The sequence below is a fragment of the Mirounga leonina genome, unplaced genomic scaffold (genome assembly GCF_011800145.1).
Source record: "Mirounga leonina isolate KUSES-001 unplaced genomic scaffold, KU_Mleo_1.0 Mir_152, whole genome shotgun sequence".
Taxonomy (NCBI): Eukaryota; Metazoa; Chordata; class Mammalia; order Carnivora; family Phocidae; genus Mirounga; species Mirounga leonina.
In genome coordinates this window covers 20,744,513-20,757,486 of record NW_023270380.1, presented here as the reverse complement: position 1 = coordinate 20,757,486, position 12,974 = coordinate 20,744,513, and the positions used below count along the sequence as shown (strand labels likewise).

At 48.4% G+C, this 12,974-nt stretch overlaps 1 protein-coding gene across 3 annotated transcripts in view; it reads left to right on the top strand.

The window, feature by feature from the left end:
- Positions 1 to 1,185: 1,185 nt before the first annotated feature.
- ENAH (ENAH actin regulator) overlaps positions 1,186 to 12,974 on the top strand; it is a 136,279-nt gene continuing 124,490 nt past the window's right edge. The window contains exon 1 of one of the 3 annotated variants that reach the window (XM_035008678.1): positions 1,186 to 1,522. In XM_035008678.1, the coding sequence (XP_034864569.1) occupies positions 1,518 to 1,522 (5 nt within the window). In that variant the 5' untranslated portion in view covers positions 1,186 to 1,517. Of the gene's footprint in view, positions 1,523 to 1,625; positions 1,824 to 2,462; positions 2,517 to 12,974 lie in introns of those variants that run through there. The other 2 variants (XM_035008675.1, XM_035008676.1) reach the window with 2 other exon arrangements.

Below are 12,974 nucleotides of genomic sequence, written 5' to 3'. Positions count from 1 at the left end.
GGTGGAAATTAGTGTTCTCCAAGTACACCGTGTTAAAGCAGAAGCGAGGAGCTTTTTACTACCTGAGGCCACCCTGGTCCTGTGCCATAGCTCCAGGCCCTGCTTCTATAGGGCTGTCGGTTTGCGGCTGCAGGTTCTGAAAAGAAAACCCCTCAGTGTCCAGTCTGAAACCAGGAAGCTTTTTATGGTGAAAACTGGGCCGCACAGTTCCATTAGAGACGAGTCAGGCATTGACCAAGCATGACTGTCGCTTACTCGCTTTTCTTTTGCAAGTGCAAATGATCTCAACTGTCATAGCTGCAGCGAGAATTGTACGTCCATCTTAAAAGAACACACCAAAACTTTTGCACGGATTCCTGGAGTCATGCTAGGTCCTCCATTTTGGACCGGATGGTGCGGCGATCGGAACCCCGCTAGCAGGGGACCTTTTCCATCCCAGCCACCTTTTGTACAGTGCCCCCCCCCTCCCTTGTCGTCGGGACTACGGGTCTCCTGCCATTTGTCCAGTCTGAATTCTTACTTGATTAGTGGATTTGCTTTTGGAGGCCGACAACCTCCCACACCATCAATTCTGCCTTGCTGGAGGCCGGCCCCCGCCCCTGTGGCTTTCCAAGAGCTTGCGGCGCCCACACTCCGCAGCGACCTCTCCAAGCAGGTGACTTGGGAGCCCTGTGAAAGACGGGACCTTGACCCCTTGTCGCGGGGTCGCCCCCAACCCCTCACCCCCCGGCTTGGCCCGCGCCCCCCGGCGGCAGCCCCCCGCTCGGGACCGCGTGCTCTCGGCGATGAGGTCATGCCCGCCCCCGGTGCGCGTGTCTCCCGGCTGGAGCGGCGCGCGGGCGACCCCGGAGGACAACGCGGCCCCCGGGTGGCGATTAGGGGCCCCGCCCCCGCCCAGGCACCCGCCGGGGAGTCCGCAGCCCCCGCAGCGCCCCGCAGCCCGGGCGCGGGAGAGCGCAGGCGGCGGGCCCGAGGCCACAAAAGGACTCCGCCAAGCGCTCCGCAGGCCCGCGGGTCTCGGCGGCCGACGCGGGGGCACTGCCGCCCCGCCCCTCGCCACGCGCCCCCCCGCCCCGCCCCGGGGGGGGGTGAGAGGACGGGGAGGAGGAGTAGGAGGGGAGGGGGCGGGGCGGGAGCGAGGGCGGCGTCTGCGTGCTCCCCGGCCGCGCGCCCCGCCTCCCCGGCCCCGCGCGGCGCTCGCGGCTCTCCTGCGCGGCTGCGGCGCCGCCTGCACTCGGCCCGCCGGCAGGCTCCCTCCCAGAGCGGCCGGGCGCTCCCGCAGGGCGACAACGCACAGCCGGCGGCCCGCCCGCCTCGGCCCCCGCCCTCGCAGTCTCAGCGCTCGGCCGGCGCCGCCGCTTTGTGTGAGGACATGGTGTAGCGCCGGCCGCCGGAGGAGGAGCCGCGCGCCGGCCGCCGTCCGCCGTCCGCCAGCCGCGTCCCCGCCCCCGGAGGAGAGGCCCCGGCTCGCGCCCCCCGCGTCCCCGGCCACCGGGGAGCCGCGGGCCGCCGGCACCATGAGGTGAGGGTGCGGGCGGGGGCGGCGGGCCATTGTGCGGCGGGCGCCGCGACCCCGCGGAGGCCCCCACCCCCGGCGGGCGCCGCCCGGCCTCGGCGCTTCCGTCCCTTTGTCCCTCGGGCCTCGCTCCGCACCCGCCGCGGCCCGGCGCTGGGTCTCGTCGCGGCTCCGCCTGCCGTCCCCGAGGCCCTGCTCGGCGGGTCCCCTCCCCCGCCCGCGCGCCTCGGCCTGGTCCGGGGATGGGGAGGGGGTCGCGGGCCCCTGCGTGCGCGTTGCCGGGAGACGGGTATTGTTCCGGGCGGAGGTGAGGAGTCGTGCGCCTTCATCCCGGCTGGAACCGGGGGTGGGGGGGGACCGGTGGGGGGGACAGAAAAGTTTGGGAGCCCCGAGTGTGCGGCAGCGGGTGCCGCGGCGCGGTGGGCGCCGAGCGCTGCTGGAAGGTGACCGGGCGCCGGCGGGGCGTGGGCGTGGGCGCGGCGCGGGCCTGCGTCTGGAGGGCGCGCTGGCGTCCGGGGCGACCGTGAGGCACTGCAGCGGCTGCTCCCCTCTGGCTGCCCCCGGGGCCGCCCCGGAGTCGAGGCGCCAGCGTGCCGTCGGGACGCGGGGTTGCGGCGGCCGCGCCGGGAGCCGCGCGGAGCTGCGCTTCCCCCCGGCCTGCCCTGTTCGTGGGAGAGGCTGCGCGGGGATGCGTCGCGCTCTCCGCGCCCCGGGGGCTGGCGCAGGGCTCGGGGCGCACCGGCCTCCGGGTGCCGCCGCCGGGGGTCCCGCGGGGGCCTGCGCGCCGGCCTCGGGGCGGGGGGGGGGAAGGTGGTTTCTCGCTGCCCTTGCGGCCGAGGCCCTTTGTGTTGGAGATTCCTGGCCAGCCGCCGCCAAGACCTTCATAACGCCGTACAATGAGATTACAGCGATAGAGCCTTCAGATGCCTTCGCTTTGGCGAGAAAATGTCATGTCATTGGGATTCTTTCCCAATTGGAGTAGTTTCCATTTGAAACGCAGGTTTTCTTTGTTTTTTTCTATCAAGCTTGAACACTTTACCATTTTTATTTTTAAATATGTTTTTGTGTGGCATGGCTGTGTTTTTCACTTCAGCTTTCTGGGAATTTGCGGTTTTCTTTGATTCCAAGTTACAAACCCTCATTTGTTGGCCTTAAAAATGTGTTTAATGCCGTGTCTGTAAGTGACCTCTTTCCCTTAGTCATTCCACACAACTTATTTTAAAATGTAGTGGATCAGTTTAAAATGTAATTACGGCGTGCAGACCAAAACGCATAATCTCTGTAAAATATGGCTGGAAAAACTTGAACCATGGGTTTGAGCATGTTTGTTGTTGTTGTTATTTTTTTTTTAAATCTGGGTACTGATGTCCTTGAAAACGCAGGAACTGTAATAAAACATATGTAACGTTATATCTTCTAAGACCATGTATTGTTGATCTGTTTTAAAGACTCTGCTGTAGGGAGTTTTGCAGACCAGAAGTTACAAGGTTTTGTTTTGTTTTGTTTTTCCAAATTTGGGGTAAATTTATCTCAACATTGAGAAATGTAGAACAGCAAAAATTGGGGTATTCTAAAATAAAATCATAAAGCTTTCTGATTCAGAGGTTATGAACCCCCCCCAAAAAGGTGAAGTTTTGGGTGTTCAGTGAGGTTTGATCACTGTCCTGTGTAGTTGCTAGGCTGTTACAGGTAAATTATGTCTTCACTTAAAAGTTCCTTTTCTAATGCAGAGTAATTTGTAATTTCTTTTTCTTTTTTTAAAAGATTTTATTTATTTGACAGAGAGAGACACAGCGAGAGAGGGAACACAAGCAGGGGAGTGGGAGAGGGAGAAGCAGGCTCCCCGCAGAGCAGGGAGCCCGATGTGGGACTCGATCCCAGGACCCTGGGATCATGACCTGAGCCGAAGGCAGTCGCTTAACTGACTGAGCCACCCAGGCGCCCTAATTTGTAATTTCTAAGCTTACTGCTCTGTTCCTTACTAAATTTGGAGAAGGAGGATCATACTGATGCTTTCTGGTAGCATAAAAGCAAAACATGGTTCACAGGTCTGAAAGGTTCATTCACGTAGTCCACAGGGATCCTTTGTAGGCGAATTCTGAATAATTGAAGAGCACAAAAGAGGATCAGCTTTTCACTTGGTAGGCATTGGATTATTTGGTAGGTGGTTTGTGCAACTCCTGTGTACACGTTTCCTTAGATCCCCGGGAAAGTAGGCTGCTTTGGTGTGGAAGTAAAAGGTTCTTGTGCCAGATGCAAAAAGCTTTGGGATATTTCGGTGCTTAAGAAAGGGCTTTTCAGGTTATATTAATATTTGATTTCATCTCAATGCTTTTAAGTACAGTAGGACATAAGTGTTACAGTATTAAGTTGAGTCTTTGTATTAAGGGGTACTGATGGTTTAAAGTGCATCCCGAAATAGGAATGCATGGGCAGGAATTTCCATTAAGTTGGTCAGAGTTCCGAAGAGAGGATATGATGAATATGTTGCCATTTAAGTATTTGTGATAAGATCTCTCAGATGACTTCAATTTCAGGAATCGCAGGCTCAGTGGGTGTAATGTTCCCAGGCAGAAGGGGACTGGATAATGGTTTACATTCCTGAGACAATCTTAAAGGCATTCTACACATATATTTATTTATTTATTTTTAAGATTTTATTTATTTATTTGCGAGAGAGAGAATGAAAGACAGCATGAGAGGGAGGAGGGTCAGAGGAAGAAGCAGCCTCCCCGCTGAGCAGGGAGCCCGATGCGGGACTCGATCCCGGGACTCCAGGGTCATGACCTGAGCCGAAGGCAGTCGCTTAACTGACTGAGCCACCCAGGCGCCCAGGCATTCTACACATATAAAAAGCTGTATATGGAATTACTGGCTAATACTTTGTTTAAAGAAGATGCTTTAAGAGTTGAGAAAGTGTATTTCCTTAGACAAGACAGCGAGAAGACAGAGGCCCAAAAAACTGGTAGTTTTGTTACTATAACATCCAGCTTCTTGGTTCTACTATTTTTCATTTCTGTAATATTTCAAAAGTATAAGATGATTTGTGTTGGAGGTAGGTAGGTACATATGTAATATTAATAGAGTGTAGGCCTTTTAAATGATTGCTTTTTTTTTAACTAGTTGGTTAAATATTATTTATTTTTTAAAGACTCTATTTATTTATTTGACAGAGAGCGAGAGTAGGAACAAAAGCAGGGGGAGTGGGAGAGGGAGAAGCAGGCTCCCGTCTGAGCCCGGAGCCGGAATGTGGGACTCGATCCCAGGACTCTGGGATCATGAACTGAGCCGAAGGCAGACGCTTAACTGACTGAGCCACCCAGGCGCCCCTAAAGATTTATTTATTAAAAAAAAAAAGTTACTTATTTTAGAGAACACACAAGCAGGGGGAGGGGCAGAAGGAGAGGGAGAGAATCTCAAGCAGACTCCGACTACCCACTGAGCACAGAGCCCAATGCAGGGCTGATCCCACCACCTTGAGATCATGACCTGAGCTGAAATTGAGTCAGAGGGTACTTAACTGACTGAGCCACCCAGGCGCTCCAAGATCTTTTTTTTTTTTTTAAGATTTTATTTATTTATTTGACAGAGAGAGACACAACAAGAGAGGGAGCACAAGCAGAGGGAGGGGAGAGGGAGAAGCAGGCTTCCCGCGGAGCAGGGAGCCCGATGCGGGGCTCGATCCCAGGACCCTGGGGTCATGACCTGAGCCGAGGGCAGATGCTTAACAACTGAGCCACCCAGGCGCCCCCCCCCCCCCCAAGATCTTTTTTTATGCAAGGAGGAACTTGTGTGATGTAACACAATTGCATGTAGGCTTGTGGGTAAGAAGAGCTCAGAAGAGTTTTGGGTTGACATTCATGGGTCCTTATTATATGTAAATGGTCCACGCTTCTCTTCACTGCTTTGTGTCTTTCTCACCTTAGAAAGAAAAGGCGAGCTGGGATTGTAAGGGTTCATCCAAGCCACGGGTAGCTGGAGGACCTGGAGTTAATCCCATGATTTCACTGATCTTAATCTATGTAAAAATGGGGATGGTTATTGACTGGGTAGTGGGGGTCACATGATCGTGGAAGAGAAGATGCTTGCATGCTGTATAGCCGTCTACAGTAACGTTGCTTCTCTTGTTTCGGGGCTCAGCTCTGTCTTAGACTAGTTATATATATAACTTTTGGGTAGTCTGCTTTACCTTTCTGGGCTTCTTCTAGTTCAGGGATGGTAAGTAGGTTACATTTTGCTCATCTTCTCTTGGTAGTGGCTCTCTTGTTGATACGGACATAAATGCATTTCTGGGCTTGGTGGGAAAGAGTGCGTGCTGTCCCCAGCATCAGGGTTTGTTTGGGACATGCAGTCCCAGAGAGTGGTGGTGGGAGGGTTTCCTGGCATGCTCTTTCCGTGATCACCTGATCCAGTCCGGCCTTCTTACTTCATAAGGCAGGAAACTAATCTTTACCGTTTCCTTCCTCTGTGGATATTTAGAACCTTTGAAAGACTTATTATGATTTTTGTTACTGTCCTTTATGGTAATAATAAGCTTAATACACATTTTAGAACGTCGTACTATCAGGGCTCAGAAGATTCAGGATTTGCTCGTTAATTGAGCAAACTGGTAAAAATGGGGATATGCTATTCACAGGATTGTTGTGTCACGTGTCAAGTGGGATATCCGTGAAGGGGTGCAAATCCTAGTGTCTCTGTTCTCACTGGTCTTCACTTACACTGTCGTGGTTGGGTGTCTGACTTACCCACAGAGGTTTATTTGAAGCCAAATTTGCATTTTTGCGGGAATGCCAGGGCTTTGTATTCAGGCTTTGGTTTGTGTTTTAGATGTTTATTAAGTGACTAAATCTTGACCACAGTTTGGGTTAATGGAGAAAATTTACTGAGGTTTGCACAGTATTCAAGGTTTTGGATACCTTGCTAGCCCAGTTGGAATAAGCAAAATACCTAGTCAGACCTACCCATGTGGCTGGTCTAGAAGAAATGACATCCCATACTGATGGTTTTGGTTCCTTACCCTACACACAGCTTAAATCTAGGGTGATTGTATAACTTGTAAAACACCCAGTCTTTATTATGGATGTAAGAAGGATTTGGGAAAATGTGATTTCAATTTTTATGTGGTCGTGGGAGAGGAAGAGAAGTAAACTCTGTGTCATTTAAATCAGACCTCCCCCCAACTGTTGGATGGGATTGAATGTAGGTAACAGTTAAAGGAGAGAGTCTGAGCTGAGCTGTACCTCAATAGCTGGTTCCCCAAGTAAAGGCTTAGGAAGCTCTCTGGAGTAGAAAGCAAGAAGGGAATTCTTTGTCAACCATCTGGGATGTAGTCCCAGGTTTATATACCTCCCAGCCATTCCCCTGTGGTCCCACATACTCTATTTTTTTTTTTTTTTTTTTTTGCTTTTGCATTTATTACATTGTTTTATAAATTTCTGGAGCTATCTGTCCTTTTTCACTGTAAGCTCCTTGAGGGCAGGGATTGCATTTTTATATTTACGGTATCGGTAAAATATTTGGCAAATGGAGGGTGCTCGTGTCAGTGTTTGGCTTTGGCCGGGGTAGTATTTTCCAGAATCTGTTCACTGGCAGTAACAACCACCAGTTTTGGAGCACCTGTAACATTCTTTAAGCTGTGCTGGGTACTAAAGGGTATATCATAGTGTGTGGCATGTGAATCAATGTTAATTTTTTTTTTTAAAGATTTTATTTATTTATTTGAGAAAGAGAGAATGAGAGACAGCACGAGAGGGAAGAGGGTCAGAGGGAGAAGCAGACCCTCCGCTGAGCAGGGAGCCCAATGTGGGACTCGATCCTGGGACTCCAGGATCATGACCTGAGCCGAAGGCAGTCACTTAACCAACTGAGCCACCCAGGCGCCCTCAATGTTAATTTAATTCAAACAAAAGCCACTATCTGGACCACACGAATAGCCGTAGAGTTTGTGTCTTACTCAAACACAAAGCTCGGAAATGGCCCAAAGAGTGAGACTCTGGTTTGTCTAACTGCAAAGCCCCTTTGGAGGATCCCGGGGTCCTGCACTGTCTCAGTACATTCCTCTGTTTTTCAGTGTCTTCGATCATGGGAGTTGCAGCTGTTTTTGAGCAAAAAGCTTTTGTGTGTCCCTTGGGTTAGCTTGTTTCTGTTGCACTTAGTGCCTCCTTTGTTTTGATTTTTACCAGTGCTTAAAATGCCAATAATTGGATAGTTTCTGATACTCACGAAGATGTATTTCTTAGCTCAGCCCTGCCACAACAGAAAATACCATAGACTGGGTGGCTCGAACCACAGAAACTTCAAGGTGCCAGTGTGGCCAGGCTCTGGTAGGGCTCCCGTTACCTGTGGCAAACTGCCTTCCTGCGTGTTGCCGTGTGGCCGAGACATAGATCAGAGATCTCTTTTCCTCTTCCTATAAGGTCACCAGTCCTATGGATTTAGGGCCCCACCCTTATGACCTCATTTAATCTTAATTACCTCCTAAAAATCCCATATCCAAATAGAGTCACATTGGGGGTTAGGGCTTCAGCCTACGAATTTTGGGGGGCACAATTCAGTCTGTAGCAGAAGGTACCCAGATTTTTTTTTGTCTTGTCATTGATAGAACTTTGATGGAAGAAGCTCATCTGTGTAATGTTTAGGCAGTCTGTAGATAGGTTTTAAGTAACTCTACACGTGAATGTTATTTGTTAAAGAAAATAAATGAGGGAACTGATTTATGCAGGAGACCTCATATGTTCTAGAAATTTCTGTACATGGGTAAGCTTCTGTTTTATAATGATTCTAATAAATTTAATTAACATGTAGATTTTCCAAAGAACCATTTTGGTGGGAAGCAGTGTCCAGGTATCTGAGTGTACAGGTGGGCATGGCAGAGGGTGAAGTGGGCAGGCTTTGAAGTCAGCCTGAGTTTGGATTCTGTTTTGACATTTACCAATTAGTTGGTCTTTGAGTAAGTTCTAGTTTGAGATCTTCTGTAAGATGGAGATGCTTTTTGCATTATAGAATTGTTGGCAAAACTAAATCAGAAATTATATAAAACTCTGGCATGACACTCGGCCCATAAAACGGACTTGAGAGGAGCTAATCCTTTATTTCTATGAAAGTCTGACGTCTCTTCAGTTTTTGTTAACAATGTGAAAAACCCTGTAAAATGGTACAGCTGCGTTAGAGCACAGCTCGGCATTTCCTTAAAAAGTGAAACATAGAGTCGCTGTGGACCCAGCAGTTACACTCCCAGGTGTAAACGCCAGAGAAGCTGGTCCACGGATGTCCACAGCAGCATTGTCCGGAAGGGTCAGAGAGTGGAGACAACCCAGATGGTCACTGAGTGCCGAGTGGCTCATCCACACATGGTGTGTCCACACGAGGGAGTCATATTTGAACGTCCAGAGGAACCCAGGGAGTGGGTGAAAACCTGCCAGGCGGAGGAAGTCAGACAAAAAGGCCATGTGTGGTCGGGCTCCAGCAGGAGGAGGTATCCGGCAGGGGCGCGTTGTGGAGAGACGGCGAGAAGATGAGCGGTTGCCAGGGCCCGAGCGGGAGACGGAGGGCGGAGAGGGAAGTGGCTGCTTTTGTGGGTACGCACGGGGTTTCTCTCTTCAGGGATGAAAATGTTCTGGAATTGAACGGTGTGACAGTTGCACGGCCCACTGAATTTAGGTGGGCCTAAATTTGATCCTTTCAAACGGTGAATTTTGTGTTATGAGTTCTAGTTCAGCCCTACTCCCTCATCCTTGGTTTGTTCTTTTCACTTCTTCACTAGAATAGATGGTACCATTCGCTTCACATGGTTTCTGACATCTTGTCAGCTTTGGACTAATCTTCCTATTTTCTGGGGAAGAGAGATTGAAGACCAAACCGCCGGGCTTTTGTCTGTGGGCAGCCAGGCAGGCGGGAGTGCTCTGGGGAAGACCTTGGTAGGGTGCCCTTGGGGAGCCTGAGCGACTTTGGAGCCCTTGCTCTGGTACAGATGGCTGAGGTCACAGAGAGTCCACGAAGCAAATCCATGAGAATCCGATGAAAACTGTGTAGTCTGCTGGTGAGTTTTCTTGGGTGTGTCTACAGTACCCTTCAACACCAGAGAAAGTTTTGTCTTGACATTTTTAAACAGGGCTGAAGACTTTTTCAGGGCTGAAGGCCTTCTAGAACTTCTGGTCTCGGTAACCAGTGCATCTCATGGCATGAAGTCCAAAAATGACTACTTGTCACTGTGTGTGGGGGGGTGGCCCTCAGTCTTCTGTGCTTTTGGTTTCTGTGTTACCCTCGTCAACTTGGTAGGGAAGAAGCTTCCTCGAGAACTGCAGAGCACGAGTGTGATCGAATGAATAGCCCTGTAGGTCAGATCTCAGGGGAGTGCAGGTGTGGTGGGGGATCTTTCTGTGGTTTCTGTGTTTGTCCTGCATTGTCCTGCAGCCCTGAGATGACCCTTCCCCTCCTCCCTGGCTCCCACCTCCTCTTAGACCAGTGTTGCAAGCAGACTGGGACAGGTCAGTTTTTAACCATTTACCAATTCATGAATCACAAATTTTAATTTAAAACCTTGAGTTACTTTTATGACTTTGTAATCCCTTTAATCGTTGTATTTGTAGTATTTTGAGAGAACGAACCAATTACTATTGTCCAAATAAATGTCTGATCAGTGTTGTGTTTTAGTGACTTTTTTTGCTTCCATTATAAACTTCCAGTACAGGTTTTATGTAGATTTTAGAAGGTATGGAAAGTATAAAGATGTTAATAATCAAACCCAGACCATCTAGAATTTTGCTGTTTTGATTTGTAGCTTTCTAGGCTTTTTATAATGCACATATGCAGCCATAAATGTGTTTGTGTGTGTGTATGTTTTAAGTAAAAGTGAGATCGTACTGTTTATAAGTGAAGTTATACTACATTATATGGTGTGTAATTGGCGCCTTTCAACGTAATCCTTGTCACTGAATTCTGAGCTGTGTAATTTTAAGTGACTGCACAGTATTTTCACTATGCTTTGGATGACCTTAATCTACTTAATTTATATCTTAGGGGATGGACTTCTAGGGTTTTTTTTTTTTTTCATTATTTTTGTTATTATGAAAGCATTGCTATAAACATTTTTGGTTATATGTCTTTGTGCACATGTTCGATTTTTTTTTTAAGATTTTATTTATTTGTCAGCGAGAGAGCACGAGCAGGGAGGAGGGGCAGCAGGAGAGGGAGAAGCAGACTCCCCCGCTGAGCAGGGAGCCCGATGCAGGGACTCGATCCCAGGACCCTGAGATCATGACCTGAGCTGAAGGCAGACACTTCACCGACTGAGCCACCCGGGCGTCCCAAGATTTATTTCTAAGTGATCTCTACACCCAACGTGGGGCTTGAACTTAAAATCCCAAGATCAGGAGTTGCACGCTTCTCCGACTGAGCTGGCTAGGCACCCCTCACGTTTAGGGTCTCCTTGTTTCCATTCTTGTCTCCCCCGCTCCGTTGTCCGCGAAGCAGTTAGAATGATCTTCAAGGTGGCCATCAGCTGCTGTTATTCCTTGCTAAAGCCTTCAGGGGCATCTTCGTACTCTTAGAATGAAACCCTAATTATTAAAGTCCTGATCCAGCTGTATCCCTAGTTCCCAGCACGGGCCTCTGTAAGTACACAATAAATATTCAAGTGAATAGTAAATGAAATGAGTTTACCAGACCAAAGGGAATTTTGTTAGTTTTGGATACACATTACCAGATCAGCAGCAGCAGATGAAGAGTGCCCGTGGTCTGACGTTCTGGCCAATTTAGGGCATTATCAACATTTGTAATCTTTGCCAATGTATAGGCAAAAGGTGTTATCTCAGTGTTTTGTTTTTTAAGTTTCTTTTAAGTCATCTCTACACCCAACGTGGGGCTCGAACTTCTGACCCCAAGATCAAGAGTCGCGCGTGCCGCTGTCTGAGCCAGCCGGCCACTCCTCGGTGTTTTGATTTGTATTTCCTTGGTTACTAGGAGAATCGAACATTTCCTCACGTGATTATGGGACAGTTCTGTTTTTGTGCGAATTGTCTGTTTTCCCCGTGGGATGTTCAGTCTTTTCTGCAGTGATTTATTCTGTCGTTAACAAGGAGCCCTTCATGGTGCAGGTAGATCAGTTGCCTAGTAGAACGTGTGTGAGCGGGCCGGGCGCACCTGCTGCTGGTGCGTTCTCATCCCTTGGCTGGGCTCCGCCATGCGTCTGTGTCTCTCACTTAGAAGTGGTGGTCTTAGTGCGCAAGCTCTTGTCAGACCTCAGCCCACAACCTGTTCCTTTGTCTCCTGGGTCTGCGGGGGAGGAGACTTGTCACCATGTCTTTTAGTTTTTCTTGTTTTGGTGTAGAAGCACTACCATTTGTCATGTCACCTCTGTTCGTCCTTGCCTTGATCGTTTCTGCCTTTTGTGTCACGCCTTCTCCAGTGGGAAGTTGTATGTGTACGCCCCTACGTTTTCTTCTCCTTTGATTGTTTCATTTGTTTCAGTGTAAGCCACCTGGAATTTATTGTGATGTCAGGTGGGAGAGATTAGGTTAGCTTCAAGCTAAATATTGAGTGGTCATCTGTCAGTATCTTTTGTTGACTAACCCACCTTTTTGCATTGGTTTGAAATGCCATGTTCGTGTGTCCTGGGTTTCCATAAATACTGGCTTCTGGATCTGGACTCAGTTATCTAATTTTGTGCTGTTTCCTCACGGTTCAGTGACTCCAAGTTTAGAATATATTTTAATGTCTACTAACAGAAGTTACTGTTCATTTTCTTAGGATTTTCAAAATTTTATTTACTTTTTCATTTAGTGCATTCTTCTAGATTAGTTGTAGAATTATTTAATCAGTTAAAACAGAAATGAAATAAAAAAAGAAAAGGTATGTCTGCAAATCTGTTGGGGTTTTAGTTTGAATTGTGCTAAGTTAATGGGTTAATAATGGGTAGAGGACAGAATTGATCCTTTGATAATACCAAGTTTTCCATTCTTTCTCTTTCCGTATTCAGATTTTTCACATCAGCTCTAGGAAGGTGCAGCATCACGTAGTTTCTAGTTCAATAGGTTTGATGTGCTACCTTTAAAAAAGTTCTATATTTAGAAGTTAAACTTCTAGCTCGTTTACACTGCTAGTACAACATCTGTTCCCATATTTGCTTGTCTTTTTTTTTACTTAAAATATATGCACTTGTATTTAAACATAATGCCTGGGATTTTAAAGAAGTTTTTCCTTTGCTAAGAACTTAATTCCAATGTTGGCATTTATATTCTTTGGTTTTCTTAGATTTTGAAATCTAATCGCTAACAGTTATTGAGTACTCATTGCCTGAAATACTTTACGTATTACTTATTGTACTCATTGCCTGAAATACTTTACGTATTACTTATTTGATACTTCTCTAATAACTTGTAAGGTAGTAGGAGCTGTTGTTATTTTGTAGATGAGGACCCTGAGCCACAGAGGGCTAAGCGACTTGCCCCAGGGTCACCTG